Below are 27,228 nucleotides of genomic sequence, written 5' to 3'. Positions count from 1 at the left end.
TAAGTTTAACTACATGAGGAAGCTGGTTTCTGGCACAGTTAAATGCTGTGTTTATATTAACCTTTAACTGCCTGTCCTGTTTGGGTTTTTTTCCCTTTAAGGTCCAGGAGATCACTGGTGCGAAAGGAGCACAACAGCAAGCTGACAGTCACCTATCCTTCTTCAGTGTACCATAAGTTAGGAGAGGAAGGCATTCTGGATGAAACAGCAGGTGAAATATTTGTCTCCTACTCAAATATGTTGGCACTTTTTCCCTGCATTTAAGGGGCACAGATTCTTAGCAGTGACTGTGCACTTGGAACTCGTGCACAGTATAAAAAATACTGATTATATTTTATAAAAAATACTGATTATAACTAAACCAGTAAGCTTGGGAGTCAGAGAGAGCCCAGTTCCATTAAATTTCTGCTTGAGAGCCTCTTGTTCTTTTGCAGCTTCAAGTGTCTCTATATCAGGAAAAGAAGTACAACAGCATAATCTTTGTCAACTTTAGGGTGGTTTTGGGGCACTTAATTTTTGGCAGGTAGTTGATTTTCTGCTGGATTTTTTAAACAGAGCAACTGCAGGTAAAATTAGGAGGAAGATGACCAACTTCAGAAAGAAAATCACATAATCCTAACTCTTGTGAGTGAATTTCCTCTTAAAGAGTAAAAGACAAGAAAGAAAGTAGGTGGCACTTTCCGGGATTAATTAACCTATTGTTTGAACCAAATCTCCTTTTAAGTCTCCTTTTTCTTCTCATATCCTTGATCCTTTACACAATGAAACAGAATTGAAGCAGACATTTACGTGTGTTATTTAGCCCTTAGGAAAGGCTTCCATAGAGAGTTTATTTTGTTTGCTACTCTTTGATTTAAATATCAGATTAAATCTCTGGAGCTGTGGCTGAAGAAGCAAAATGGGAAGTATTCTATGTTCTGAACTGAGATGGATGACACAGTTAGGTACATTGTGCATAGCCTGTGCATGGTTAACTCCCAAAAGGGAGCACCTTTAACCTTGGCATTGATGCATTTCTGTTTGAGGGATGGAAAGGTTTTCTAGGTGAATGGAGAATTGAACTTCAAGTGTGCAAAAGTCTGCATTTCTGGACCTAAGCCAGGAGAAGAATAATTGGAAAGTTTCTGAGGTTGTGAGAGAATTGCCTTTCTTCGAGTTGTGGAAATTGAGAGCTAAAATCTCTGGCTTTGTTTTGAAAATAATTCATCTTTTTGCTTTTTAGTAGCAAAACCATGTGTTTTCCTTCCTCTCCAAAGCAGAGGTAGCCCAGACTCTCACCTATAATAGGGATGGTGCTTTTGTCTCCTTCAGTTGAGTATTTCATGGGAACCTTGATACCTCCCTGATAGTACCTGAACCCCACTGAAAGCTTCCCCAGCTGTGGGCTGAGACTTGATTTGTGTTTTGGTTAGGGGTGAGATCATTTGAAGAAAGGTTCCAGCTCACTATAACTCAAAAAAGCATAAACTTTAGATGTTAGAGTGGAGTTTTATTTCTGTTACTTATATTCATATCCACTAGTCACAGAGATGGTTTCATTTTTACTTAATTTCATATTCCCAAAGCAAACATTGAAATGATCATTTTGATGTAGATGTCAGCCAGTATGTTTTGTATGTATATTTTGTATTTCCATTCCTTTTCTGAGCTGGAAGCACCACTGTAAGAAAAAAAAACCAAAAAGACAACAACAAAACCTTTCAGAGTAATGTCTTGATTTTTTTTTTTTTAAAATAAATATTTTATTTTAATTTTATTTTTTACTTTTCAGGTATTGATGAAAGCCAGTTAGGGAAGAGAGGATACCTGACACCAATGACTGCCAAGGAATACATCCTGGCTCTGTGGAAGAATGAAGGTAATGGTTGTGAAGAGCAGCGTGACTTTATTTTCTGTACCACTTACTGGACAAATCTGCAAATCCTCCAGTATGAACTCCTTGTCAAATATTTGCCTTTTGCCTTAGAGGCTTCTGGCTCCTTTGTGACAGGAGGACTGGCAGCCAGTGAATGCAGAGACCTGGATTCAAATAACACTTTGATCATTTATTCTCAAATTGTGGCTCCCCACAAATCACAACAGTTGTTTGCAGAGACTGTGAATTTCCTGTGGTGCTGCACCCCACAGGAAGTGGGGTTAAAGACTGAGAATGGATTTATCAGCCTCTTCTTTGGGTTGCCTGTACTGAATCTGTCTGCACTTGCCAGGAGAAACCAAAGCAGTTTTGTGCATCAGTCAGTTGCTGGAACCTTTCTTCCTCTAGTTTTGCTTTCTCCATTTGCTATAATCTATATTTCTGTCCAAAGTTGTTTCTAAAATAACACATATGTGACAAAAACAAAGAGTGGCACTTCTTTCTGAACTGTGTTTGAATGTTTTTATTTTAAACAGGCTCAATAGTGTTAACTTAGCATATCTTTTGACTTGCTTCACCAAGTGCATCTTGGGGTTTGGATTTCCAAACAATAACAATGAGAGTGAGTTTATATTTCTTTTGTATCCTTTTAGGTTTCTTTCTGCGTTATCTCTTCCCTGGAATGGATCCCCATGAGAGTTCAGAATTCAGTCCAGACATGTTTTTTCTAGACCTGCTTGTGGTTCCACCTTCAAGGTAAAATTTATCCCCCCAAAATCTTGTAGAAATCACAGGGTTTTGTGCATCCTTTGCAGGAGTTGGAGATCCAATCTCCTGTTGTACAGATACTGGTCTGCTTAAGTGTCAGTGGAGTGTTTAAATAATAAAAATCACACTAGTAATTGATAAGTTCTGTTGTCACTTCAAGTGAGTTTGTTAGAAGACTGAAATAGTAATTATGGAAAAAATATATTTTAGTATTAGTATTTTAAATTATTATAGAATATTATAACTGCATGGTACTGATAGAATTTCTTGTTAATGATCATTCATCTTTTATGACTGTCCCTGTAGAATATATGAATTTTTAAATGCCCACTGTTAGCCTGGATTATTTTCCATGCACTGAAGATTTAGCTTAGGATGTTTGAGGTTTATCCTGCTGCTTTTGAGTGGCTTTAATCCTCTGAAGTGATTTTGATTTTCTGTAGGTACCGTCCTGTGAATCGCCTCGGAGATCGCTTGTTCACAAATGGGCAGACTGTGAACTTGCAGGCTGTGATGAAGGATGCCCAACTGATAAGGAAGCTCTTGGTTTTCATGGCCAAAGAACAGTGTCAGCCAATAAAGATCACAGAAGAAATTCAAACAGTAAGAGTTGCTGGTTGTCTTATTCTTTGCTTTTTTTGGATGGGTGGGTTGAGTTCAGGAAGGCTCCTGTTTAAGCTGTTCCTGTAACAGTTTTTGCCTCTTGGAATATCTGCTGATGGAGATGGTCCATACCTTGTTTGGTTTTTTCCCTCTGCTCTTTTCTACCTGGTGCAGAGGGAAAAAATATTTTGCTCAGATTCTCTTAGCCATGGATTTTTGTATGTGAGACATAACGGGCTCTTGTTTCTAGAGAATTAAATATGTATAGGACAAACAGTTCACTGTTAAACTTTGCCAGCATCTCAACACATGAAAAGAGGGGGAAAAAGACACTTCAGCTTCTAAGCCTAGTGGAGCCAATTGTGATTGTGTTTATTTTTTGACAGCTGATGTCTTAAGTAGGATGCAAAACTTCACAAATAATTTAGTTAGTAACAATATTTTTCTGCTTCTGACAGTTCACATGGTTGTATCATGTAAATAATAGTGTATGTCAGCTTGCCTCATTCCTTATTTGTTCATCAGTTGTATCATTGAGGGGTCTTTGACACTGGGCTCAGTTTCAGGGGAACTTGATTTACATCTGCAGTGTAAAGCATTTTGGAACCACTGTTAGTTACTCACAATGCAGCCACTAGATGGAGATCTGTTCTTAAAACATTTGACAGGAGGTCAATGAGTTTTGGATGTGACTGGTTTAGTGGCTTTTAGACTGAAAACAAAGAGATGTAAGTGATAAAAACTCATGGATTTACATTATTTTTATCTAAGAGTAGGATTTTCTAGTTACAGTGATTCCTAACATGGACTGACTACCAGTGCAAAATAATGGTGACTGTTTCTTTTGCTATATTTAATACTTAATTAATACTATAACCTCAACTTAGTAAATAGAAGATATTTTTTGTTATGTCCAAGTTTCTAATTTCTGTTTTTGCAGGAGACAGGAGAGGATGCTGAACCTCTGGACCGTTCTGTGCTGACAACAATTCCAGGACAGAGCATTGCAGATAAGCTGTACAACACCTGGATACGTCTCCAGAGCCATGTCAACATTGTGTTTGATAGTGACATGGACAAGCTGATAACAGAAAAATACCCTGGTATTCGTCAGGTGGGTAGCAGCTAGAGTCTTAATTAAAAAAGAGAAGCTGATGGAGTAAGAAAAATGAACTATTTGTGGTTAGTATATGGGCATTTTCATGCCACTCATCATTGCAAGAATCCATCTGGTTTTCCATACTTGTCGCAATAAGACATGAAATGAATGACACACACAAGCTGGGATGCCAAAGGTGAAAGAGGGCAGTTTATTTCCAAACTCCAATATTTATAGACTTTCAAAAGTAACCATGGATTGGAGGATGAAACTGCCACCTCTCCAGCCACACTGGTCAAAACCAACAGTCCATCAATTCTCTCCTCCTCCAGAAAGGAATATAAAACAATCATTATTTACATGAAAAGTGTGTGAGAAACTCCATTACAAAAATGTAAACATCAGAAGGCTTAGAAGAACTTAGAAGAGCAGGCTGGCACATACTTGCAGGTTTTAATTGTCATCTTCTGTTTCCCAAGCTGTTGGAGAAGAAGGAAGGGCTGTTCCGCAAGCACATGATGGGGAAGCGCGTGGATTTCGCTGCTCGGTCCGTCATTTGCCCCGACATGTACATTGGGACCAACGAGATTGGCATCCCCATGGTGAGCATGAATAAAGGACTGTGTCCTCCTGTGTCCTGGGCTGCACTGCTGGCAATTTGGTAGCAGTTTAAAATCTTGAGGGTTTCTGACTCATCTGAACTGTTTCCTGCCCAGTGTTAATAAGGGAGAACATTGAAGAGCAGGAAATTCTTACTGTTACAAAATGAGAACAGCACATCTGAGAAAGGGGAGTTAAAAAAAAATAAGAAAAAGCTGTACTTGCTTTGTGGGATTAGGAATTGGTGCAAACTTTGGAAATAGATCCTGTTCCTCCTATGGTCTTTGTACAAGGTATTTTTGAGGCATTGCAGTGCTGGGGTCCCTGTTGTTGGTTTCTCTGGGTCTGGATTTTAGGCACTTGAGACAGTAGTTTCATGTTCAGACTCAGGTGTTTATTATTTTATCAGTGAAACAGTCTCACTGCTGTGAGTTCTGCAGCCTTTCATTAGAAGGCACAAAATGGCCAACAATCTCTGGTTACAAGGTATTTTAAGACTAAACTGTCCAATTAAGAACTGACACCTGGATTATTTTCCTTTTAATAACTGATCCCTGGAAGCCCACAATGCAGACTTTTCTGTCCAATTACAAAACGTCACCTAAACCTATGAAGAAGAAACCCAGGATGACACCCTGTGCCCTCCATCTTGCTTCCATCCACAACATACTAAAAATCCCAAAACCTAAATTTCTCACCAAGTGATACACCTACACTGCTCTCTAGAATGCTGTAGGTTTCCACACAGTAGTCTTAAGAGGAGGCTGTGTTAATGTCACCAGCTTCAACAATCCTTAAGGATTTTTAGCTACACAGAGATGACACCAAGCCTGAATTTGAGTTTTCCATTATCTCATCTTTGCAGAAAAGAGTGAACCTGATGATAATGTGCTTTTTCTCTGTATTTGTTGGCTTATTTGCAGAATCTAAATTCCTGATTGCTTTCTGAAATTGCTAATTGAGTTTTATACCACAGTAGAAAATTGTAAAAGGGACATTGTTTCTATTCTTATGGTAGAGGATTTTAAAACAGAAATGTATTTATTTGGCACTAGAGTAGACTGAGGAGGAGATGCATCCAAGAGCTTAAAGTAATTCTTTCATTATGCTACTTAATTTTTGATACTGTTTTATCAGTGGCTTTTAGAGTTTTAAGCCAAAATTGAACAACATGTTATTTCTCTCCTCTTCTCCTTCCTGTCTAGGTATTTGCCACCAAACTGACCTACCCTCAGCCAGTCACTCCCTGGAATGTCAAAGAGCTGAGGCAGGCTGTCATCAATGGCCCCAAGGTGCACCCTGGGGCCTCCATGGTCATCAACGAGGACGGGTCTCGCACGGTGCTGAGCGCCACCAGCCTGACCCAGCGCGAGGCCATCGCCAAGCAGCTCCTTACCCCCTCCTCAGGGGCACCCCAGACAGGCCTGAAGATTGTGAGTATGGTCAGAGCCCTCCTCCATCTCTGGTTCACGGGGTAGGAATAAAAACATGGTACTTCTTCAAATTCTAAACCCCATTTTTCCTTCCTTTACTTTCTTCTAATACACAGTGTGTGGCATTCATCGTGCCAAGATGCTGAGTATTCTCAGTGGTGGCTTTGGCAGTGCTGGCTTAGTTGGGCTCCATGATCTTAGAGGTCTTTTCCAACCTAATTGATTCTATGTCAGTTGTTTTTCCTCTGTGCTACAGTTTAATCAACCTTTGAAACTTAACTGTTTTTCCTTCCCTTGCAAGAGTTGGAAAAGCCCTATTTAGCTGCTAGGGCAAAACTTTTGGTGTTTAATAGGGTTTTCACATTGTTGTGTATTACCTTGTCTCTCATAAAGGCTTAGCAGAGATTTGAAATTTAAGTCTGAGTATTTCTGTGATGTCAGTTCTTTCAGAACCTGTCACAGAGTTAAACATAACAGTGTTTAGATTGTACAAGCAACTTACCATACTCTTCTTGGTAATCACTTAAGTGGGTATATGGATGTTACTAAAAGAAAAATTAAAATGAGACTGTTCTGAGAGACTCTGTTCTAGATAAGGATCTATTGTGTTGTACTCAAAGTTGAAATTAAGAGATTCCTGGCCTCTGCTTCAGCTACTGGGTCAAATTACTACCTTAGTCTAGGGTGTCCAGGGCTGGGTATATTGTGGGAGGTATCAGTTTAGCCCAGTGGGATTTGGATGAAGAGCTGATTGTTTTGATCACTGTGGTTTGGAGGAGTATTTGGGGAATAGTTGTTTGGTGGAGAGCCAAGGGTGTTCAGGGGCAAACCATCTTGATTCTCTCTGAGTTTTACACAGAGCACAAATACCAGAAAGATGTTTTGGAGGACACAGTCTCAAGCTACGTCAGGGAAGGTACAGGTTGGATATTAGGAAAATATATTTTACCAAAAGAATAATAAAGTACTGGAATGCTCTTCCCATGGAGGTGGTAGAATCACAATCTCTGGATGTGTTTAAAAAAAGACTGGCCATGGTGCTATAGTCTGGTTGAGGTGTGAGGTTGGACTCGATGATCTTAGAGGTCTCTTCCACCCTCATTATTCTGTGATTCTGTGGATCTGTGTGTGTGTTTAAAGATCAACCAGTCCTTTTTAGGCACTTGTGGCAGCCCCCAATCTCTGTGGCAGGTGTGTCGGCACATCAGGAACGGGGATGTGCTGCTGCTGAACCGGCAGCCCACGCTGCACAGACCCTCCATCCAGGCTCACCGCGCCCGCATCCTGCCCGGCGAGAAGGTGCTGAGGCTGCACTACGCCAACTGCAAGGCTTACAATGCTGACTTCGATGGGGACGAAATGAATGCCCACTTCCCACAGAGTGAGCTGGGCAGAGCAGAGGCCTACACCTTAGCCATCACTGACAAACAGTACCTGGTGCCAAAGGCAAGTAGAACCGCCAGATAAATTTATTTCTAGATGCAATCGCTTTCGTTTATTTTGTCTAATGATAAATAGGATAATTTTTTAAAGTCTGTTTACTTACTTCTGAGGTTTATTTCTGTGTTCTGTTCCTCTAAAGAAGACCCAGCACATCCAGACAATCTTGTTCCTTTGAGTGGCAGTGTCCAGAAGAGATTCAGTAGAGAGTTGTGCTGTAATGAGTTCTTTACAAATTACTTAAGTGCTTTTATCCAGAGGGAATAATTTTGGGAGCTGGAGGCACACAACGTATTAATCCCACCACCACCTTTTTCTTGTTCCCTCTTTAGGATGGGAAGCCACTTCCTGGCTTGATCCAGGACCACATGATTTCTGGAGTCAGCATGACACTGCGGGGCTGCTTTTTCACCAGAGAGCAGTACATGGAGCTGGTGTACCGAGGGCTGACAGACAAAAAGGGAAGAATTAAAATCTTTCCTCCAGCCATCATGAAGCCACAGCGATTATGGACAGGAAAGCAGGTAGTTTATCATTTACTGGGTTAAAGAATGCTGGTGGTTCTAAAGTAAGCAGAATGCTAATAGTAAACCAGTGCTGTTAAGGGTGTTTGGAAAGCCAGATCCCATTAACACCATGTAGGTTTTGGTGTGTGTTTCTGAGCTGTAAAAGCCAACAGAGAGCTTTTTTTAATTTTTTTTTTTTTAATATCTAAGTATTGGAAAAATCTTTGCTGCTTTATATTTCTGAATAATCATGTGTCTCAACTCACTGATCCTTCAGAGGGTAGAGTAGCAGAAGAATATTTCTGCCCTATGAGATTTCCAAGCTTTCAAAACTTTGCTGTCAGTGGAAAGGATACATGCAGGGACATTGCTTTACTCATTCATGCCAGATTTTTTAATGTTGACAAGTGATTATGCAAAAAGAAAAATAATTCCTGCCCCTCATCCTGCTTCTTTATAGGTTGTTTCCACATTGTTAATAAACATCATTCCAGACAACCATGCTTCACTGAACTTGACTGGGAAAGCAAAAATTGGTGGGAGAGCCTGGGTAAAGGCACCTGCAAAAGGATGTCTGAATCTTGATTCAATGTGTGAATCTCAGGTATGCAGCAGCTCTGGGGGTTGGGCTGGGCTGTGTTCTATTAAAATTGTATGTACAGTAAAGGAATGGGAAGGGAACAAGGCAGATGACAAAGTTAGAAGCAGATATTTGGCAACAGTTGCTGCCAGAAGTGGCTGATTGAGGGATAGGCCTGGGAGTCAGAAAAATTCTCTGTGGTCCTGACTTAGGTAGATTCCATCTGGTTTTGTTAGACCATGGGTCTTCATTGTCAGACTTTATAGAAAAATGCAGGTGGTGATAGAGGTTTCATTTCTGCTATAAATTCTGAAAGTACAGATCATTTGACCACATTTAGCCATTCACCAACATGTAAGCTTTTTAAACTTAAACCAGTTTTCACATAGATTACACAGAAAAACCTGTCGAGGTCATAGTACAATTAAAATTTCTGTTTCCCTGATTCAAAGCTGTGTTTTATTTTCCAGGTTATTATCAGAGATGGGGAATTACTGTGTGGAGTCCTGGACAAAGCTCACTTTGGCAGCTCTGCCTATGGGCTGGTCCACTGCTGCTATGAGATCTATGGGGGTGAAACCAGTGGGAAAGTGCTGACGTGTCTGGGGCGCCTCTTCACTGCTTACCTGCAGCTCTACAGGGGGTTCACCATGGGTGAGTGCCTGCAGCAGTACCTGCAGCACCTCCTGAGGTCTAAACCACCCATGGTTGGGCATAATACATGCTAATTCTGTGAGTTAAATTCTCTAAGACTGCCCTTGAATGGGATTTTTTTGATCACACTGCTAAGGCTGCCAGCCTTTTTTTAGATCTTGTTTTGTGGTTTGTTTTTTTTTTTTTTTTGTTGGTGCATACCTGGCCTTCTAAGCATAAAGAGAACATAAAGAATTTTTGAGTATATCCAACAGTTTCTCTTTGCTGTCCTGCCTAGCCAAAGTGTGCACCGTTAAATATGTCCTGTGTTGAAATTTTGTTTAGATCAAACAAAATTCTGCTTCTCTGTAAAGTAATTATTGCTTAGAAAGCAAAACATCTGACAAAACAAGATGAAAGAACTTTAAGGGCTCGGTGATCAAGCCTTGCACATCACATTTTACTATAAAACTTTTGGTAAATGAGTTTGAAAAGCTTTCATTAGAGGTTTTCAAATTCATACTAGAATTATGGAGCAGTCAGCAGTAGTGAGGAACCAACAGACTGCTGTGAGTCAGGGAAAAGGGAGGGCATCTTTTGGAGTGAGGAAGGTGACTGATTACCTCACAGGACTGCTGAGAGCCAGGGTGCTGAAGCTAGATAGGAAAAGATAACAAGCCTGGGACCACTGGGCAGTTAAAGCATCAGAAGAGAAGTGAGACTGGAGCAGGAGTTTGGGATTTGGTGTTTTGGCACAGCCATTTTAGTGACTATTTTAGTGTCTGTGGCAGGACTGCTCACAAACAGCTCACAGGAGTTCAGGTTCCAGTGTTTAATCTGTTCCCTGGTCCTGTCATCTTAAGGATCTGTATTTTTAATTTATCTTTTTTTTAAAAAAGCTAAGAAATGCCAGATTGTGAAAAGTTTAACTAATAGGAAGTTTGATGTGCGTGGAAGGAAAAAAGCAGTTTGATGTAACTGGTCCATAAAGCATTAGTTTTAGATTTTTTAGACACTCTTGAAGTTAAGACTCCTTAAATTAGAGAGCTGATTTTGCACTCTTACTGCTTAGCTGATGTTGCTCTTTATTTATTTTTTTTTAATGGCTTACAACTTCTCTGGCTCTCTAAAGAGCCAGAAGCTACTCAGAATTTTTTCTTCTTGTCAAACTGCAGGCCCTGAGTCCAACATCATTATAACTTTAGTTGTGACTTTCTTTCCCAGCTCTTCACTCAAAATCCATGACACCAAATGTGGTTCTTTCCTTGATTTTTTTTCAGTTTAGACCATTGTGTTCTGTCTCTCCTCTTTAACAGGGATTGAAGATATTTTGGTTAAACGTGAAGCAGACCACAAAAGAAAAAAAATCATTGAAAGGTCAAGGCAGAGTGGTATTGGAGTAAGTCTGTTTTGCAGATTTATTTTTTCTTCCATAATGCAAAATTTTTGAAATACTGCCTTACTCAATCATGCCTGCTTAACACCTAAAAATTCCTATATTTTACTTTCAGGCTGTTAGAGCTGCTCTTAATTTGCCAGAAACAGCATCATGTGAGGAGGTCCAAGGGAAGTGGCAGGATGCCCATCTCTGCAAAGACCAGAGGGATTTTAACATGGTTGATATGAAATTCAAGGAGGAAGTAAACAATTACAACAATGAAGTCAACAAGGTTGGCATTGAGTAATCTGTGCATACTCATCTTGTTTAACTTTCTTATTAAGTTAATTAATGTGGATGAGCAGTGCCTGACTCTTCTGGAGGCTGAAGCTTTCCATCTGTCCCCTGCTTGGGGCTCCACATGCTGCCTCTCCTCCTCAGCCTTGTCCTCCCTGAGTGAGAAGATGGCTTAATATTCAAGATGCTTTTGAAATTATAAATAGGAATGTTTGTGATTGCTCATTGTTTCACTTTGTTAAAGCCTTCCACAGGAATTTCTTGGGTTTATTGTTTTATGAATAATGTTTGGTTTTGTTCACTCCCCCACAACTCTGTAGGTTTGCATGCCCCTTGGTCTCCACAGGAGCTTTCCAGAGAACAATTTGCAGTTGATGGTACAGTCAGGAGCCAAAGGATCCACTGTAAACACAATGCAGGTAATGCCAGCAGAAAATGCTTAGCAGCCACGTGTGCTGATGTGGTGTGTCCTAGAATATAAGCTGTTGAGAAGCTCTTGTGGGGATATCTGATACCAGAGCAAGGTTTCATTCTGGACTTTGGCATGGAAAAATGCTAGAAGAATGTAATAAAGACCTCAGTGGGTGATGGAAGAGAGTCAGTGTTTATTATAACCTATTTTTGAATCACTCCTCAGTGCATGAGGGTTTATTGAAATAGCAGAGCTGCTTTTGAAAAGGAATGCTGCAGTTTATACAAACAAGCCCACTCTAGGAGAATTGACTTCTCCTGGCCTCTGTTGGAGACTGACCCTCTCCTTCTTCAGCTTCTGAAGAGGAACAACATAATCTTTGGTTTTGCTAGAAGTGAAGGATGCATTTTCATTTTACCATTTGCAACAAAGACACCAAGCAAGAGACACCATCAAAATGCCATCTAAAATGGAGAGAATGACCACAGCTAAAGAGAGAGAGCATTTTGGGTTGAGGTTTTTGTTCTGTTTTTAGTACAGTGCTAAGAGGTGGTGAGGGTAATGTAGGGACCTAAAAAATATCTACAGTATTTTTAGTTTCACATTTCTGTGTTAAAATAAGTATACAGAGTGAGATGCTGAGGTAATGTTGGGGATGAGTCAGGGTACTGGAATAACTTTGAAAAACCAGGTGAGATCTCCATGCCTTTTCTGCCCCTCAGTAGCTGGAACATTTCATCAGCAAGTCAACATTGAGCTACAGAGCATTTACTGAACATTTGACTTTTTTTACTGTATTTTCCAAGAAGAATCACTAAGCTTATGTGAACAAAATGCTGGATGGAAAAGTGATGCTTCCTTTTTTCCTGCCCACATTTAGATTTCTTGTTTGCTGGGCCAGATTGAGCTGGAAGGCCGAAGACCCCCACTGATGGCATCTGGCAAATCACTGCCATGTTTCCAGCCTTATGACTTTTCCCCTAGCTCAGGAGGATTTGTGACTGGCAGATTTCTCACTGGGATCAAACCTTCTGTAAGTTTAAGACTGTTTGTGTTGATACTGAAATTTATTTAAGTCTTGGTATTTTAATAAAGGGCATCTGCAGTTATAGATAAATGGACTTTGTTCACCCTGGTTTCATATGAAGCTTTTGAGGAGGAACATAATTGCCAGTGTTGATGCCCATATTAGCAGAATGCTGATGGTATTGTGCTTGTGTTTAGGAATTCTTCTTTCACTGCATGGCTGGCAGGGAAGGTCTTGTGGATACAGCTGTCAAAACCAGCCGTTCTGGGTACCTGCAAAGGTAAGAGGCCTGCTTTACAACTGGAGCCTTTGAAAGGTCCTTTTGTTGGTTGATTGATTTTTCTCTTTTTCCTGAGAGAGTGCTGTAGACTCTGAGTGCCTGTATTGCTTAGATTAACTTCACTGTATTTGATTTTTATAAAATAGTCTGAATGCTGAATGTTTGTTGTAAGTACAATTTTCTAGAGATCTAGATCAACTAGAACATTATCATTTCAAACTCACCTCTGGCACATAACAGCAGCACCAGCTTCTTCTTTTGCAGAAATCTTTTTTTTCTGGTACAAATATAGACAGGTGCACAAGTTCCAGGCAGCTCTAGTTTTTCTTGGCCACACTGAGTGGCTCTTGTCTTTAGTCAAGCAACACCTCCAGCATATATAGAAGAAAATGGAACTTTTTAATTGTGTCGGAGGGTAGTGAGGAGTTCTAAGGAGGGATGGCCCTTTCTTCCAGAAAACTGTTAAAGCATTTTTGACAGCAGAAATGGAGAGTAATTTACTGTTTCATTTTAAGTTAGATCAGCCCAAGGAAGCTTGGAGGGAGCAGTATGCTGAAAGCTTTACAAATTTCCCATGAGTGTTGTGTCTATAGGATTTTGGCTTCCAGAATTCCTGACCAGCCCTTAAGTACACTTAAGATGTTGATGAAAACAGTGTTTTTTGTGTTAGAGTTGTATCATTCTTGTTGCTTTGTAGCCTCTTAACAGAATTTTTCTTCTCTTTTGGTTTTTTCCCAATTTTTTCCTCTCTGGAATAGGTGTATCATAAAACATTTGGAAGGACTGGTGGTTCAGTATGACCTGACTGTACGAGATAGTGATGGCAGCGTGGTGCAGTTTCTGTATGGAGAAGATGGGCTTGATATCCCTAAAACTCAGTTCTTGCAACCTGAGCAGTTTCCTTTCATTGCAGAAAACTATGAGGTAGAACACCTAAATCTTAAGTACTTATGAGGGGAGAAGGGGAGACTGAAACACATGGTTCACATCTGGCATATCTGTCAGGGATCCAGTGGCAACATTTGTTTGTCTCAGTTACTTTCAGACTAATGTAAAATTTTATTTGCCATTGTATTCAAAATATGGAAGCAATCTGAAGTCTGCAGCATGATTTAAGCAGTCTCAATTTCAGCAGAGCACCAAGCACTGTCTGTTCTAACTCTGTACTTCAATTCAACAAAGATCACTTCACTTTTCAGTCTGTCAAGTTGGATTAACTTTTACCAGTATCACCACTGCTTATTCTAGAGTGGTGATAGTAACATAAAGTTGTAAGGGTTTTGTCTCAGTTGGGTTGAAAACTGAATTTGAAAATTGTTTTACAGCAATGACAGCAGATGACCTTCTCAGTTTGCTTTGCCTTTTCTGGTATAGTGAGGATAGAGAGAAGAATAATCCTAGAAATTACTTTCTTACAGGTAATCCAGAAGACAAACCATCTGGATGAAGCTTTAGCAAGGATGGAGTCTCACCAAGCTAACCAGCAGTTCAAAGCCATCAAAAAGTGGCGAGCCAGACACCAAAACTCTGTGCAAAGAGAAGGAGGCTTTCTGTTGTTTTCCCAAAAGAAATTGGCAAGTTTGAAAGCACAGCTTCCAGGAGGTGAAATCAAGAATGGAAGAGATCCTGCTACTTTACAGGTAACACACAGGCAGTTGAACTGACCAAACCCTACAAAAGAAGTTACAGAATTCAGTATATTTTGTTTAATTGCTCTGTGAATCCCAAAGTGTTTCACAGAGTAACTAAACAAGTTGCCTTTTAAAGGAATCATCTCAGCTATGTGGGTGATTTATTTAAAGCTAAGATTTATTAAAGTCTGAGGGCCCTAGTGCTAGGGAAGGGGCTAAAAACTGAGATAAATGTGTTTTTAGGTCATGTTTGTGAATGGTTTGGAGGAGTTGTTTCTGTTTATTGGTGGGTTATTTGGTTTTTTCATGTACACAAAGTAAATCTCTCTTACATGGACAGCTGTCTGCTAGCTGGATGAGAGCCTGTTTGAATAGCAAAGATCAGAGAGCTGAGCCAGCCCTGCCTAGTTTTTCCAAAAAATACTCCTGCTTAAGCCTTTTGTCCATCACAGCACTGGTCTCTATGACATGGCTTCTAATGAAGATGGTGTGTGGACACAGAATTCAGACAGGACCTGCTTCACAGCCTTGCTGTCAAGAAGGAATTTATCCTGGTGGAACTTGGGCAGTTAGCATGAAACTCCAGGTTGAAGGTGTTGAGAGAGAACTCTGTGAGCTTGTCTGCAAAAGCTGTTTTTCCTAATCAAAGGTTTATTGATTGAGCTATGCTGAATTTGTGTTGCTCTTGACATTTTTTGATAGTAACTCCTAGTTTTTGATTTCACTCCCAGTTAAAATCATTCTTTGAGGCCTTATTTCACTGCTTTCTGGAGTAGTTATCATGGAGCAGTTACATAGGTTGGGGTAGTTTTAGGCATGTAAAGAATCTTGAAATCATTTGACTTGAAAAGTGTTAACTATCAGAAAAAGCAGAACACCATATTTGCAGCTGAGCTGTTTGCTGTGTTGTATACACCCTTACACTCTGCACACTGCTGCTTGTTTGCTTGTGGTCTTTCTGTGGATAAACCAGCCAGCCTAAAAACTTCCTGTTATTTTCAGTTGTTGAAGATGTGGTATGAGCTTGATGAGAAGAAACGAAGGAAGTACCTGAAGAAGACAAATAAGTGTCCTGACCCAAGCCTCGGGGTTTGGCGTCCAGATACTTATTTTGCATCTGTTTCAGAAACATTTGAAAAGGGAGTTGAAGGCTATATCAGTAAATGGCAATCTGAGAACAGCCGGAGTTTCATGCACCCAGCACTTTCTTCCGATAGGTAAAAACCTCTGAGTGGCTTCTTTGCACTGAGCCAAAACCCCAAATACCTTTTTGGAACAAGTTTGCTAAAACTGAAAAGTCTTTACCAAGCCTTGTTTCTGTTGTGGCCATTGTGAAGCTCAGCAGTGGGTTTCAAAATGGTTCTTGAGAGCCAAAGGTGCTTAGTGTGCAATGGAGAGGTTCTGGTTATCTGCTCCTTCCAAACCTGAATTTTCCATGCTGCTGAGGGCTTTAGCAAAGTCTCTCTGGAACAAGAGCAATGTATTGCTGTCCCCATGCATATAAAATAATACTTTATAGTGATCTTGAAAAACAAAGTATGCTCTTGATGCACCTTGGAGTTAGCAAGGCTGTTAGCAAGTGCAAGTGGGAGTAAATGGACTCTCTCTTGACATTCTGGGAATTGGCAGCAGAACTAAAATACAATTTGGCCAAGGCCCCAGTTCTGTGTTAATGGGCTGTGTTTGTCAGATCAAGTGGGGATAGACAATTTTACAGTTTCTGGAGCATATTTATCTGTAAGCTACCAGGAGAAATTGTTTCAAAGATGTAACTTCATTGAACTGAGCAATGATTCATTATTTTCTGATTTTTTATTTTGTGTGTTGAGCTCAACCTCTCATTTCCTGTCTCCAGATTAAAGGATCTGTTGTATTTAAAGTGGCAGCGTTCTCTCTGTGACCCAGGAGAAGCTGTGGGGCTTCTTGCTGCTCAGAGCATTGGGGAACCTTCAACACAGATGACTCTGAACACCTTTCACTTTGCTGGCAGAGGTGAAATGAATGTCACATTGGGTATTCCAAGGTGAGAAAGCTGTGTCCTCGATGAGCCCTTTATTTTAGGCACTTGAATATATAATTGTGCCAGGTTCACTAGCAGGTATATGTGTGAATATTGAGGGTGAACAGTCCTTCAGTGGCCTTGTAGATTTTGCCTGCTCAGAATACTTTAATGCTTTACAATTTTCTCAGTTATTTTGGTTCTTTTTCCAGATACTAAATATCTGTGAAAGCCCCTTACTCTAATCTGATTTACAGCAAATCATCAGTTTATTTGGAATAATGGGGGTCCTGACCTGGCCTCATGTGGGAGCGTGGGATGCCTTAGGTGGGAAGGGATTGTGTTGCTTCAGAGAAGCAGAGGAGGGGGAGAACATACAAGGAGGCATCCATCATGCATCTGTAGGGAACAAGACCTCAGTAGTCCTTCTGTTCTTGGAACAATTTATTATCATCTCTTCTCATAACTGGGGGAATAATCCAGTTGAGGCAGTGGGGCTGCTGTCCCTGGGAGGGGAATCAGAACAGAGAAAAGAAGCAGTGCTGTATAACCACAGCTCTGGTGCAAATGGCTTTGGTGGAACTGCCAGTTGCTGCATTCTGCCTAATGAAATTACCTAGATAATGACTTGATTTGCATAGTGCTTTTATGGCTTAATTGGAATGATTGTTCTTTGTTTCAAGGTTGAGGGAAATACTGATGGTGGCCAGCTCAAACATTAAAACACCGATGATGAGTGTTCCTGTGCTCAATACCAAGAAAGCTCTCAAAAAGGTGAAACAGCTTAAGAAACTGCTCACAAGAGTGTGCTTGGCTGAGGTGAGCCTCCTTTTCAGTGCATCCTTTGGGAGTCAGCAAAACAAATTCTCCTCTTTGAGCTCATCAGTACTTTGCTATGCCATAGTCTTTGGCTTTTTCTCAAGCACATTTTCCTTTGTCTGTAGAATTGGAGGGATTCTGTTTTGTCTTAGAGACAAGCTCATCTGGCTGTGATTGACATAGAGCTCAGACAGATACCTTTCTATCTGTCCCCCACCCCTTCCTAATTTCACACAAATGGCTGTGCTCAATAGAAGTAGAACATGTGTCTCTGTGGAGATGGACTACACTGGGATGTGTTCTCTCCTTCCTGGCTGTGCACCCTTGTGCTCTCCTCCATGCCCTCCCCCTTCTATTTTTCCACCTCTTGTGAGTTGAAAGCAGCAAGAATCAGGTTAAGACTTAGCTGTGTGCTGGAATGCTGTCCTGCTCTGTGAGCATGGTCAGTAAAATGAAGCTGTGGCCCCTTGAGAATGGTAATCTCTTGTGAAGGAGTTGGGTGGGAGTGAAGCTTTTCCAGTATTGTCTGAGTTCATTGTTGGGAAGACAAAAAGTGCAGTAGGGTACAGTCCTATTGCCCAGGAGCAAAGCCTCCAGAAAAGTTTGCCAGTTAGCCTTGTGTAATTCTGGTTTCCTGTGGAAAGCACTGGAACTGCAGGAAGCAAATGTCTTTATCAAAGGAGTAACATTCCTACTTGGGAATGTTTTGTAGGTCTTGGAGAAAGTGGACATCGAGGAATCCCTGCATGTGAAGCACAAGCTGAACAAGCATCGCCTCTACAAAATCAAATTCCATTTCTTGCCCCATGAATGTTACCGAGAGGAGAAGTGTGTGAAGCCCAGGCAGATCTTGCACTTCATGGAAACAAGGTGAGTTTGCTTTCATATACTTTAATATTTGCTCTTCTTTTACCTTTTTATGGGCTTTGCATGTGGTTGATGACAGCTGGTGTGGCTTTTAGAGCAACAGTTCCAGCAGACTTGCAGAAAAAAATTACACAGTTGCTTTTATGTCTTGAATAAAATTGACAATTTTATTATTCAAGTCCAGTAATGAACCATCTCTTCTGAAGGTCAATTTGATGTGCAGATTTTATATCCAGATGAGTGTATAATATTTTGCTTTGGATGCACAGCTACATCTGTGACAGTAACAGAGCTCATACCAACCTTTTGATTCCTAAATGAATGAGAAAGGGCTGAGAAAAATTATTTGCATTATCCTAGAAGTACTTTTGCATCCAGCAGGGAATAATCTCCTGTTACGAATTGTCTGGCTTGTTCACCAAAATAAAAAATTTTTTTAACAACTTCAGATTTTCTGTGGCACTGCTGAGCTTTGACATTCTGAGTTTCTTCTGTCAGGTTCTTTAAAGTTCTTCTGGAAGCAATTAAAAAGAAGACCACAAAGATGGCATCTTTTAATGAAGTCAGCACTCGGAAGACAACTCGGAAGGATTTAGATGATGACCAAGACAAGGTACAAAAAAAAAAAAAATCACCTGAAAAACACCTCACTTCCTTTCAATGTTGTTGAGAACCAGAATTGGAAAAGTGCAGCATGTTTCAGTGCACACCAAATGTGTGAATACTAAATTACTACCTAAATACTTCATACATAAACTGTCTTTGCATTCATATGAAATTAACAAGAAAATTGAAGTTTTTGTGTATTAAATCCTGATTTGCTTAAGACTGTACTCTGAAAATGCCTGTTCATTTTAGCTTCTTTGGGACAAAAACACATCACTCTTCTTGCTCCCAGATCAGGGTTCTGTTGGAGCAGTGGTTGTCAAAACTTTGGGAAGGTCCTTTGTTCATTGAAATGCTTTTGCATGTTCGTCTGCCACTCCTCTCCCATCAAGGACTGTCAAAGCAGAGTGACAGCTTATCCATCTTGTAGACATTGATCTTGTTAAATGTTGAAGTCATCAGGAGTATGAGTTCCTTTCTTTATAGTAGTGGACATACAGAAATTATGTTTTCTGTAAAGGTAGAACATTGAACAAGAGATTGTTAAACTGCAGATGTTTGGCTGAAACCTTTTGATGCTATTGGTACTGACTAGCAGTCAGCCTGATGATCTGTCTGTCATGGATTTTTAGACACTGAACAGTCTGGAAGCTGTAGCAGAGGAAGAAGAGAACATTGTTGATGCAGAAGCTGATGAAGGGGATGGTGATGCTACAGAAACAAAACGGAGGAAGAACCAGGAAGAAGAGGTAATGACTTTATAGGTGCTCAGCACTGTCTTTAATTCCCTATTTCTTCTGTGTTTGACTTAGGAAGGAAAACTTCCACTGAAACAAAATGCTGAAAAAAACCAAACCCCACTTGAGAGGGAAATAGGGGTTCTCTCCTTCTTTGGGCTGAAGAGTTTTCTTTTGGCTCTTTTCTGAAGCTTTGTTCTTCAGGCATTTGCGTGGATGTGTCTGGCAATCAGGCTGTGCTGAAGTTCACCTTAACTTTACCTTTTGCTAATTTCATGCTATTCATTGTTTTTAACACTTTACTGTGGTTCCTAAAAAATAGTCTCCCTGCATGTTTCTCTGTGTTCAGTACTTCATAATTAGCTATTAAAAGAGGGAGTGCTGTAATTACAGCAAGAGGGTGGGGTAACTGAAAATTCTGAGGGAATCCCATCATCAGAGTTGGATTATGGGAAGAAATTGGACTTTCTCAGGGAGAGCAAACTAAATTCTGCTACAATCTCAACATCCTGTAGCATCCTGGACCGTGCTGAGAAATAATGGTAAGATTATAAAGAAATAAAGACTGAACTGAATCTGTTGTATTATTTTCTTTACAACAAAATTGCATTTTCTTTGTGCTGTAGGGGCAAGATCCTTGCAATTCAGCAGTGAAGAACATTCCAGAATTAAACTGTTCATGGTGTGCTGGGTCTCTGTGCAGGTTCTGGCTCAGATAAACACAGTGTTATTTCTTTGCAGGTTGATTATGAGAGTGAAGAAGAGAATGGGGAAGAAAACGTTAATGAGAATCCAGAAGATGAAGAGGCTGAATCTGAAAAAGAAGAAGGGACTCCTGGTGCTGAAGAGGATCAGAACAGAGCAGAGGGTGAAGATTCTCAGCATCTTTCCTTTGTGTCTCAGACTAAAAAAGGGAAAGATCAATTGCTTAAGTCAGCAGAGGTGCGAGTGAGCGCTGTTGTGGAGAGCCACCCATCCATACAGGATTACACCTTTGACACTGAAAATGAGCTTTGGTGTGAGGTAAGGTGGAACATCTCTGGGTGGTTGGACAGTGGTTGCATGTATCTGCCATAACAAATGGTTCTTTTCAGTGCAGTGCTGCTGTTCTGTCTCAGCAATCCCATATGAATACAGAAAGTGGCACTACAAATGGGTTTTTTAATGTCATTTTTAGTTTTTTCTCATTTTCAGAACACCTCATGGAACTTTTTCTAAAAACAATTTTTGACAGGTTTGTTGTGTTTTAATCTTTTAGTCTATGATGGTCTGCTGTGTAGCCCTTGATGAAAAGTGATGGCTGTCCTTGTAAGTTCAGAGACCTCAAAAGCAACGTGGATGAACAATCTGGGATGGGGAGTTCACGTTGCCATCATTCACCTCTAATTCCAGTCAGACATTTATCCCTTTACACACGACGAGAGCAATTCCACTTGTCAGCTTTATGCCTGAAGAGAAGTGTGCTGGTTATTGAGCCTGGTGTTCAAGCCTCCTTACACTGTGTTGGTTTTTTCCCCATCAGGTTTCCTTGGCACTGCCACTGACCAAGGTGTACTTTGACCTCTCCTCCCTGCTGGCATCCCTGGCGCGCAGCACGGTGATCCACGAGGTGAAGGGGATCACACGCTGCCTGCTGAATGAGAGCACCAGCAAGGAGGGACAGAAGGAATCTGTTCTCCAGACAGAAGGGATAAACCTGGCAGAGCTCTTCAGATACTCTGATGTGTGTAATCTATTTCTAACCCCAGACTTCAATATTCCTTTGTGTTTTGGGGAGAAGATGGATGATGGATGTCATTTCAATTTCTCAGGGGTGATGTGGGGCCTTTTCAGCTCTTGAACTGTCTTGCTCCTCCTTTTTATCTCCAGATGTATTCAGTGGAGCCTTTTCTCAAGGGCAGTTTGCAAATCAGTGTTTGTGCAGCAGCCAGGGCCTAATGACAGACGATTTCACACCATTCTTCTCTCTCATGGCTCTCTAAATGTTACTTGAGGGAGTTTTTCCATCTCAATGAATTGCAGAGCTTGGAGATGAATAGTTCTGTTATCCCATCTAGCCCATAGCTCTCCAAATACAGGATTGTTTTAATCTGCATCTTCTCTTTTGCTAATAGTTCTGGCTGTCTGAGACACACTGGGCATTGCATTGTGTTGTTTGGCAGACTTTAACTTTTGTTTTCTGGTGTATTTTCTTAGCTTGCTTTTTGTGATTTCAGTTCATTTTCTCCTGTGGTGAATTTTGACTCCAGTGCTCCTGTTCATCTATTTAATGCTGCTTAACACAAATCCTCAGAATAATTTTTCTCTGTGATTGACAAGTAAGCTGCTGCCTAGTTATTCTGTAATTGTTGGTGCTGCTTAAGTTCATGAAAAATGTAGGAAAAAAAATCTGTCTTAGCTTAGCTTAAGCTATTTAGAAATACAGAGTAACTGTTGTCCTAACTTGTATCTCTATTTTTTCTGCTTTCAGATTTTGGATTTGAACAGACTTTATTGCAATGATATCCATTCCATGGCTAATAATTATGGAATTGAATCAGCCCTGAGGGTGATTATAAAGGAAATAAAAGATGTATTTGCTGTATATGGTAGGACTTTTTTGTATTTTTATAGTGTTTAATAACATGAAGATATGAAAATGCAGCCACATGCTTTCAGTTATGGTTTTGTGTGATCTTTTCATTTATGTGCTTATCTTTAGGTTGCAGGTTTTCATTGTTTTAATTATTTTAGAGTCTTCTGTGAAGACCTTGCAAGTTAATTATTAGGTTTCTTTTAATCAGTAGGAAATAGGTGATGTTGAATTTATTCCCCTTTCACAGGGTTCTTCCATTCTTGTATATTTTTTGCAAGCTGCAGGTTTCAGACCAATTAATTATTAATGTCTGAGGAAGCCAACTGTTAGACTTGTGAAGTGGCCCTGAGAAGAGGATTTTGCCTTTTTAATGATGGGAACCTAAGCTCCTGAGTTTTTATATCTTTCCTAAAACAGCTGCACTTCATTGTCTGAATGTTCTTCTCTCAGACAGATGATTCAGAGAGCCCAGCCAGGGGAGGCTGCATGACTTCATAGGCACTCACTGCAGTGGAGTCTTGCTATGAAATAAACTATTGAAAATAGGGAAGAGTAATACAGTGGGAATTTTAGCAAGCAGTTACAGCAAACAGATTTGCCAGCTGGCAGCCCAGAATGGTCTGACCTTCAGGTTGTTCAAGACCTGCTCAGCAAATGTTGACAGAGCTGTTAATGACCCCCATTACACTGAGTCCACAAGTGTTATTTAGGAATAAGTGCATTTTTTTTTTAGCCTGAACAGGGTTTTCTGCCTGATGTTATGCACAGAGGACATCAGAACCTTTCTGACTCTGGGGCCCAGCTAATCCAGGCCACCAGGTGAGAGGCAAGAGCTCTGTCCCTCCCAGATGGATGAATGTCATCCCCTTCTGTGCAAACAAGGATGGTGCAGACATTTGCTGATTTTAATTAGAGAAACTCTGCTGCCTTACAGCATTCTTGACATTGCAGTTTCCCATTCCTTTCATTTCAGTTTGGAGAGATACTGGTTTGTATTAGAGTGAGGTCTGCCTCTCTTGGATATTTGAGGGGAGCAGTTAATCCAGAGAGACACACTGCCAGAAGAATGTTAATAGAGATGTTCTCCAAGCTGCTTGGATTCAAAGGCTTTATTTTAGACCTGAATTGTTTAAAAAGCCCCACAGACTCAGCCCTTGAATGCTCTGATGATTGGTCTTCCTTGTGTTTTAAGGAATTGTGGTAGACCCTCGACACCTTTCACTTGTGGCAGATTACATGTGTTTTGAAGGATTTTACAAACCACTGAATCGCATTGGAATTCAGTCCAACTCCTCCCCTCTGCAGCAGATGACGTTTGAAACCAGCTACAAATTCTTGAAGGATGCAACAATGATGGGTAAATGGTTTACTTTGAGATCTCTTGCTGCAGCATTTCACATATGCTTGGTTTCTGTCATGACTTTCCAGTATTTTGAGTAATGCATAATTGCATTAGAAAAAAGGCCAGAGGCAGAAATTTCAAATAAGCCCTTGCCTAGGAAAATGTTCCAGATGTTTTTTAGTAAAATTCTGTCAGCTTAAATAAAACCAGCTCCCACATGGAATCTGTGGGGTCTGTGACTCCTTTCTTTAAGAATTAGATGGGCATTTTTACAACAAACCTTAAGGTTGTTAAGATTTGTTATAGCTAAGCTTTATAACAGACTACTAAATCTGCCTTTTCTTGTCTCTACTATTAAAATGGTCTTCTCTGCTTTGTTTTTGTGCCCATGTTATAACTTCCATGTCTTTTCCAGCTTGCTATTCAGTATTTTATTTTGAGAACAGACCTAGCTGTTACTCTGATTTAGCACTTTATCTTTGCTTTTTTCCCCTCAAACACAGACAAACAGTCAGACTCATTTGTCTAATGGTAGGTTTCTGGTGCCATTTGAGATTTCCCAGGAGTATCCTTCTGCCCTCAGTTATTCTCTGGAAAGTGTAGAGATCAGAGGGCTGTGAGGATCATTTAGGATATTTGGAGCAGCACTAGCCATCTGCATTTAAGGCATTCTGTCAAAAAATCCTCGTGGTTTAAGTCTGTCATTTGACAGCTTTTGTGATCTCAGCCTTTGGATACTAATTACATCTCCCTTTTGCAAGTAGACTTGGTTTCTGTCACTTGCCAGTCAGATGCTTGCTTTGCAGATGCTGCTGTGCTGTGTCCTTCCAGTTCCAAATGGGGAGAGCTCTCAACATGATCTCTTCAGCTCCTGTCCTAAACTGCCTTGCACTGACATCAGAAATACTTCTAGCACTGAATTCCTTTTTGCTAATGCTGTTTTATACCTTTTCTGGGAAGAAAGATTGGGTTTTAATTTATAGCATTGGTTATGAGTGACTTAATTAATCTGAAAATTGTGAAGGAAAAGTGTGAATCCAGGGTGAAATTAAAGAGAAGAGGATGTTTCTCACTCAGTTTCACCCTCTGGATTTTTGTTGTATCACATAATGACTTATAAATTAAATCAGAGGGGGTTTTTGCCAAGTGAAATGTAATGTATGGATAATATTATGAATGAAGACATTCAGTGCAGGCTGACAGAAGGGCAGGGTGGCTTGGCAGGAACTGCACTGATTACAAGCAGAGGGAGTTAATGATTTCACCACGCTGGAAATCAGTCATAATGGGGATTGCAGCAGCCTGGATCTAATTTGCTTTAATGTAACTGATAACTTGATTGTACAGTTCAAGAGACACTGAGAGGGTGCCTGGGGCTGATGCTCTGAGCAGTGGGAAGGAAAGGAGCCCTGAGCAGTAGGAGGGAAAGGAGGAGGTGTGTGAGGACGTGCACAGCTGAGGTGAGCAGGGCTGTTGGAGCACAAGCTGCTCAGCAGGGCTCCTTGTGCAGGGAGCAAACTGCATCAGCAGAGAGATCCCCTGGGCTGTTTGCTCAGAGAATGGCTCTTTGTTCACATCACATGAGCAAACGGCAGCACGACTGTCCTGTTTAACCATCTAACAAAGGGGCTTTTTTTTTCTTCAGCTGACACACATTTAGGAGGAGCTATTTAATTATCCAGCTGTGGCTGAGATCAGAGCACATGCCATACACAGTGCTGTCCATGCTCCTGCCCCCACCCTCTGCATGATGCAAAGTTGAGTACATTTTGCTCAGTGGAATAAAGATAACCAAACTTAGCAGAAGTTTAATAATTTTATTTCCAATTTCCCCTACTGTGCTAATGATAAACTTGCAGCTTGCTGTAGTTAGGATGAATGAAAACCAGCCTGAATGCTTACAAAAACAGTGGAAGTAAAACAATCCCAGCCAGACATGTCATCTGGAGTGCTTCCAAATTTCTGTGACACTATTTCGCTACAGTGAGTAACCACAAAATCAGAGGAATTCATGGAATGTCTCTCCAGTGAAAAGTTCTCTTCATATCTAGCCAGAGGGATTTAAAATACACATCAAAGGGATTCATGCTAACAAAGGAAAAAGGCAGCAATGACAAGGGAATCTTTCTGGTTTTGCCTCACATGTATTTTTTAGTGACCTATTAAGTCACCAGGATGTGTTCACTGGAAGGTCAAATCTGTGTTCTCTTAGAATTCAGACTGTTTTGTCTTTCCATGTGGAATCAGGAGGTTTTAGTAATGTGTGGCCTAATTATTTGCTTGGACCAAAGAGGGGGATGAGATAATGGTTGTTGTAGGAGGGTTAGAAGGAGTTCTGGCCTCTAAACTCCCAGAAATCCCAATTCAGTGTGAACAGCAGGTGGCAGAACCTTTCTGAACCTGGGGGTGCTGAACCAGATGGCTTCTTGCACATAAACCAAAATAGTTTCTTTCCAGCACTGACCTTGGAGAAACCTTGGGAACCTCCTGACAGGATTTTGTTTGAATTCTGTTGCAGGTGCCCACGATGAGCTGCGATCCCCTTCAGCCTGCCTGGTGGTTGGAAAGGTTGTCAAAGGAGGGACTGGCTTGTTTGACCTCAAGCAGCCCCTGACATAGAGTTCTGGTGGTAACTTAAGGATCTGGTTGAAATGTTCATCATGAGAGCAGCATGTGCTCCACAGCTACACAGTGAGGGCACGTGCTGTGTTTCCAGATGCCTTCCCTGTGCCAACAGGTTTCTTTATCTGGATACCCAATGAGCCTTATCTATTTAATGAGTATCTTTTGATCCAAAGAAACACTTATTTACAGTTCATCAATGTAAAAAAATGAGGTTGTTTACGTAGAAAAGAATAAAATGCAGGAGTCAGTCTGGGTCTCAGGCTGTGCAGCTGTTCTGGCAGGCAGAAGTGAAAGCAGAATCTGTTTATGCTGTCTGACTTCTGTAGGGCAGAATCCTATCAGGGTGGTAGTGCCAGTTGCCACGTGGTCATTAACATGACAGATTTCCAGTGCTGGAAATAACATTCCAGACTGGCAGGTGGAGCTGGGCACTGCTGGGCTGAACCTCAGCACTGCATTGGAACATTGTGCTCGAGGCATTTCCTCTCCTTTTGCTGCCCTTGGGTGCACTGACATGAACTTGCATAAACTTCAGAGGATGCATTTTCCTATTCTGCTGCTTCATTTATTAAGAAGAATGTGTCTGTGACACGGTTCTCAAATTTCTTTTAGCTGAAGGATGGAATTCAGAGTTTTCACCATTTCTATAGGCCTTTCCAATGTTCTTTTAACTTCTTTGGGTAGAATAGATCTCACACAGTGAGAGATTTGATTTTTGCTCAAGATTTATTCCTTAAATGCCAGCATGAGCTGCTGTAGGAGTGACTGTGTGAAAGACTCCTGTAAAAATTACCATAACTAGAGATTGTAAACTATTTTTTCTTAAATATTATGTATCAAAGAGGATATTTAATAAAAGAAATTACAAAGAAATATTCTGAATGCTGTATTATGTGGTTGTGTTACCAAGGGGAGTTCACTTTTGGCTCTGCTGGCTGTTATCATGTGACCCAGGGCTGTTTGCCACTCCTCAGAAATCAGACTCATTTATATGTTCTATTTTATTCATGATGCACTGCACACAAGTAGCTAAAGCTCTTTGGAGTTGGCTCACTGCCATCTAGACAGGTTTTCTAACAGTTCTCAGTGCCTGATTATTCTCACTGGTACCTCTGC

General features: G+C 40.7%; 1 protein-coding gene across 1 annotated transcript in view; it reads left to right on the top strand.

Moving 5' to 3' along the window:
- POLR1A (RNA polymerase I subunit A) overlaps positions 1 to 26,979 on the top strand; it is a 31,746-nt gene extending 4,767 nt beyond the window's left edge. Inside the window, exons 6-34 of the mRNA XM_009101397.4 lie at positions 102 to 211; positions 1,772 to 1,858; positions 2,509 to 2,611; positions 3,067 to 3,226; positions 4,167 to 4,340; positions 4,805 to 4,927; positions 6,131 to 6,358; positions 7,550 to 7,804; positions 8,131 to 8,322; positions 8,765 to 8,908; positions 9,355 to 9,538; positions 10,834 to 10,916; positions 11,029 to 11,187; positions 11,513 to 11,611; positions 12,485 to 12,637; positions 12,829 to 12,911; positions 13,670 to 13,835; positions 14,330 to 14,551; positions 15,545 to 15,759; positions 16,398 to 16,565; positions 17,225 to 17,360; positions 18,073 to 18,230; positions 18,726 to 18,840; positions 19,466 to 19,582; positions 20,312 to 20,593; positions 21,093 to 21,293; positions 22,041 to 22,158; positions 23,338 to 23,502; positions 26,006 to 26,979. Coding sequence (XP_009099645.2) covers positions 102 to 211; positions 1,772 to 1,858; positions 2,509 to 2,611; positions 3,067 to 3,226; positions 4,167 to 4,340; positions 4,805 to 4,927; positions 6,131 to 6,358; positions 7,550 to 7,804; positions 8,131 to 8,322; positions 8,765 to 8,908; positions 9,355 to 9,538; positions 10,834 to 10,916; positions 11,029 to 11,187; positions 11,513 to 11,611; positions 12,485 to 12,637; positions 12,829 to 12,911; positions 13,670 to 13,835; positions 14,330 to 14,551; positions 15,545 to 15,759; positions 16,398 to 16,565; positions 17,225 to 17,360; positions 18,073 to 18,230; positions 18,726 to 18,840; positions 19,466 to 19,582; positions 20,312 to 20,593; positions 21,093 to 21,293; positions 22,041 to 22,158; positions 23,338 to 23,502; positions 26,006 to 26,106 — 4,501 coding nt within the window. The 3' untranslated portion in view covers positions 26,107 to 26,979. The remainder of the gene's footprint in view (positions 1 to 101; positions 212 to 1,771; positions 1,859 to 2,508; positions 2,612 to 3,066; positions 3,227 to 4,166; positions 4,341 to 4,804; positions 4,928 to 6,130; positions 6,359 to 7,549; positions 7,805 to 8,130; positions 8,323 to 8,764; positions 8,909 to 9,354; positions 9,539 to 10,833; positions 10,917 to 11,028; positions 11,188 to 11,512; positions 11,612 to 12,484; positions 12,638 to 12,828; positions 12,912 to 13,669; positions 13,836 to 14,329; positions 14,552 to 15,544; positions 15,760 to 16,397; positions 16,566 to 17,224; positions 17,361 to 18,072; positions 18,231 to 18,725; positions 18,841 to 19,465; positions 19,583 to 20,311; positions 20,594 to 21,092; positions 21,294 to 22,040; positions 22,159 to 23,337; positions 23,503 to 26,005) is intronic.
- The last annotated feature ends 249 nt before the right edge of the window (positions 26,980 to 27,228 follow it).

The sequence above is a fragment of the Serinus canaria genome, chromosome 4, assembly GCF_022539315.1.
Source record: "Serinus canaria isolate serCan28SL12 chromosome 4, serCan2020, whole genome shotgun sequence".
NCBI lineage: Eukaryota > Metazoa > Chordata > Aves > Passeriformes > Fringillidae > Serinus > Serinus canaria.
Note: the sequence above shows the minus strand (reverse complement) of the source record. Positions and strands in the feature narration are given on the sequence as shown.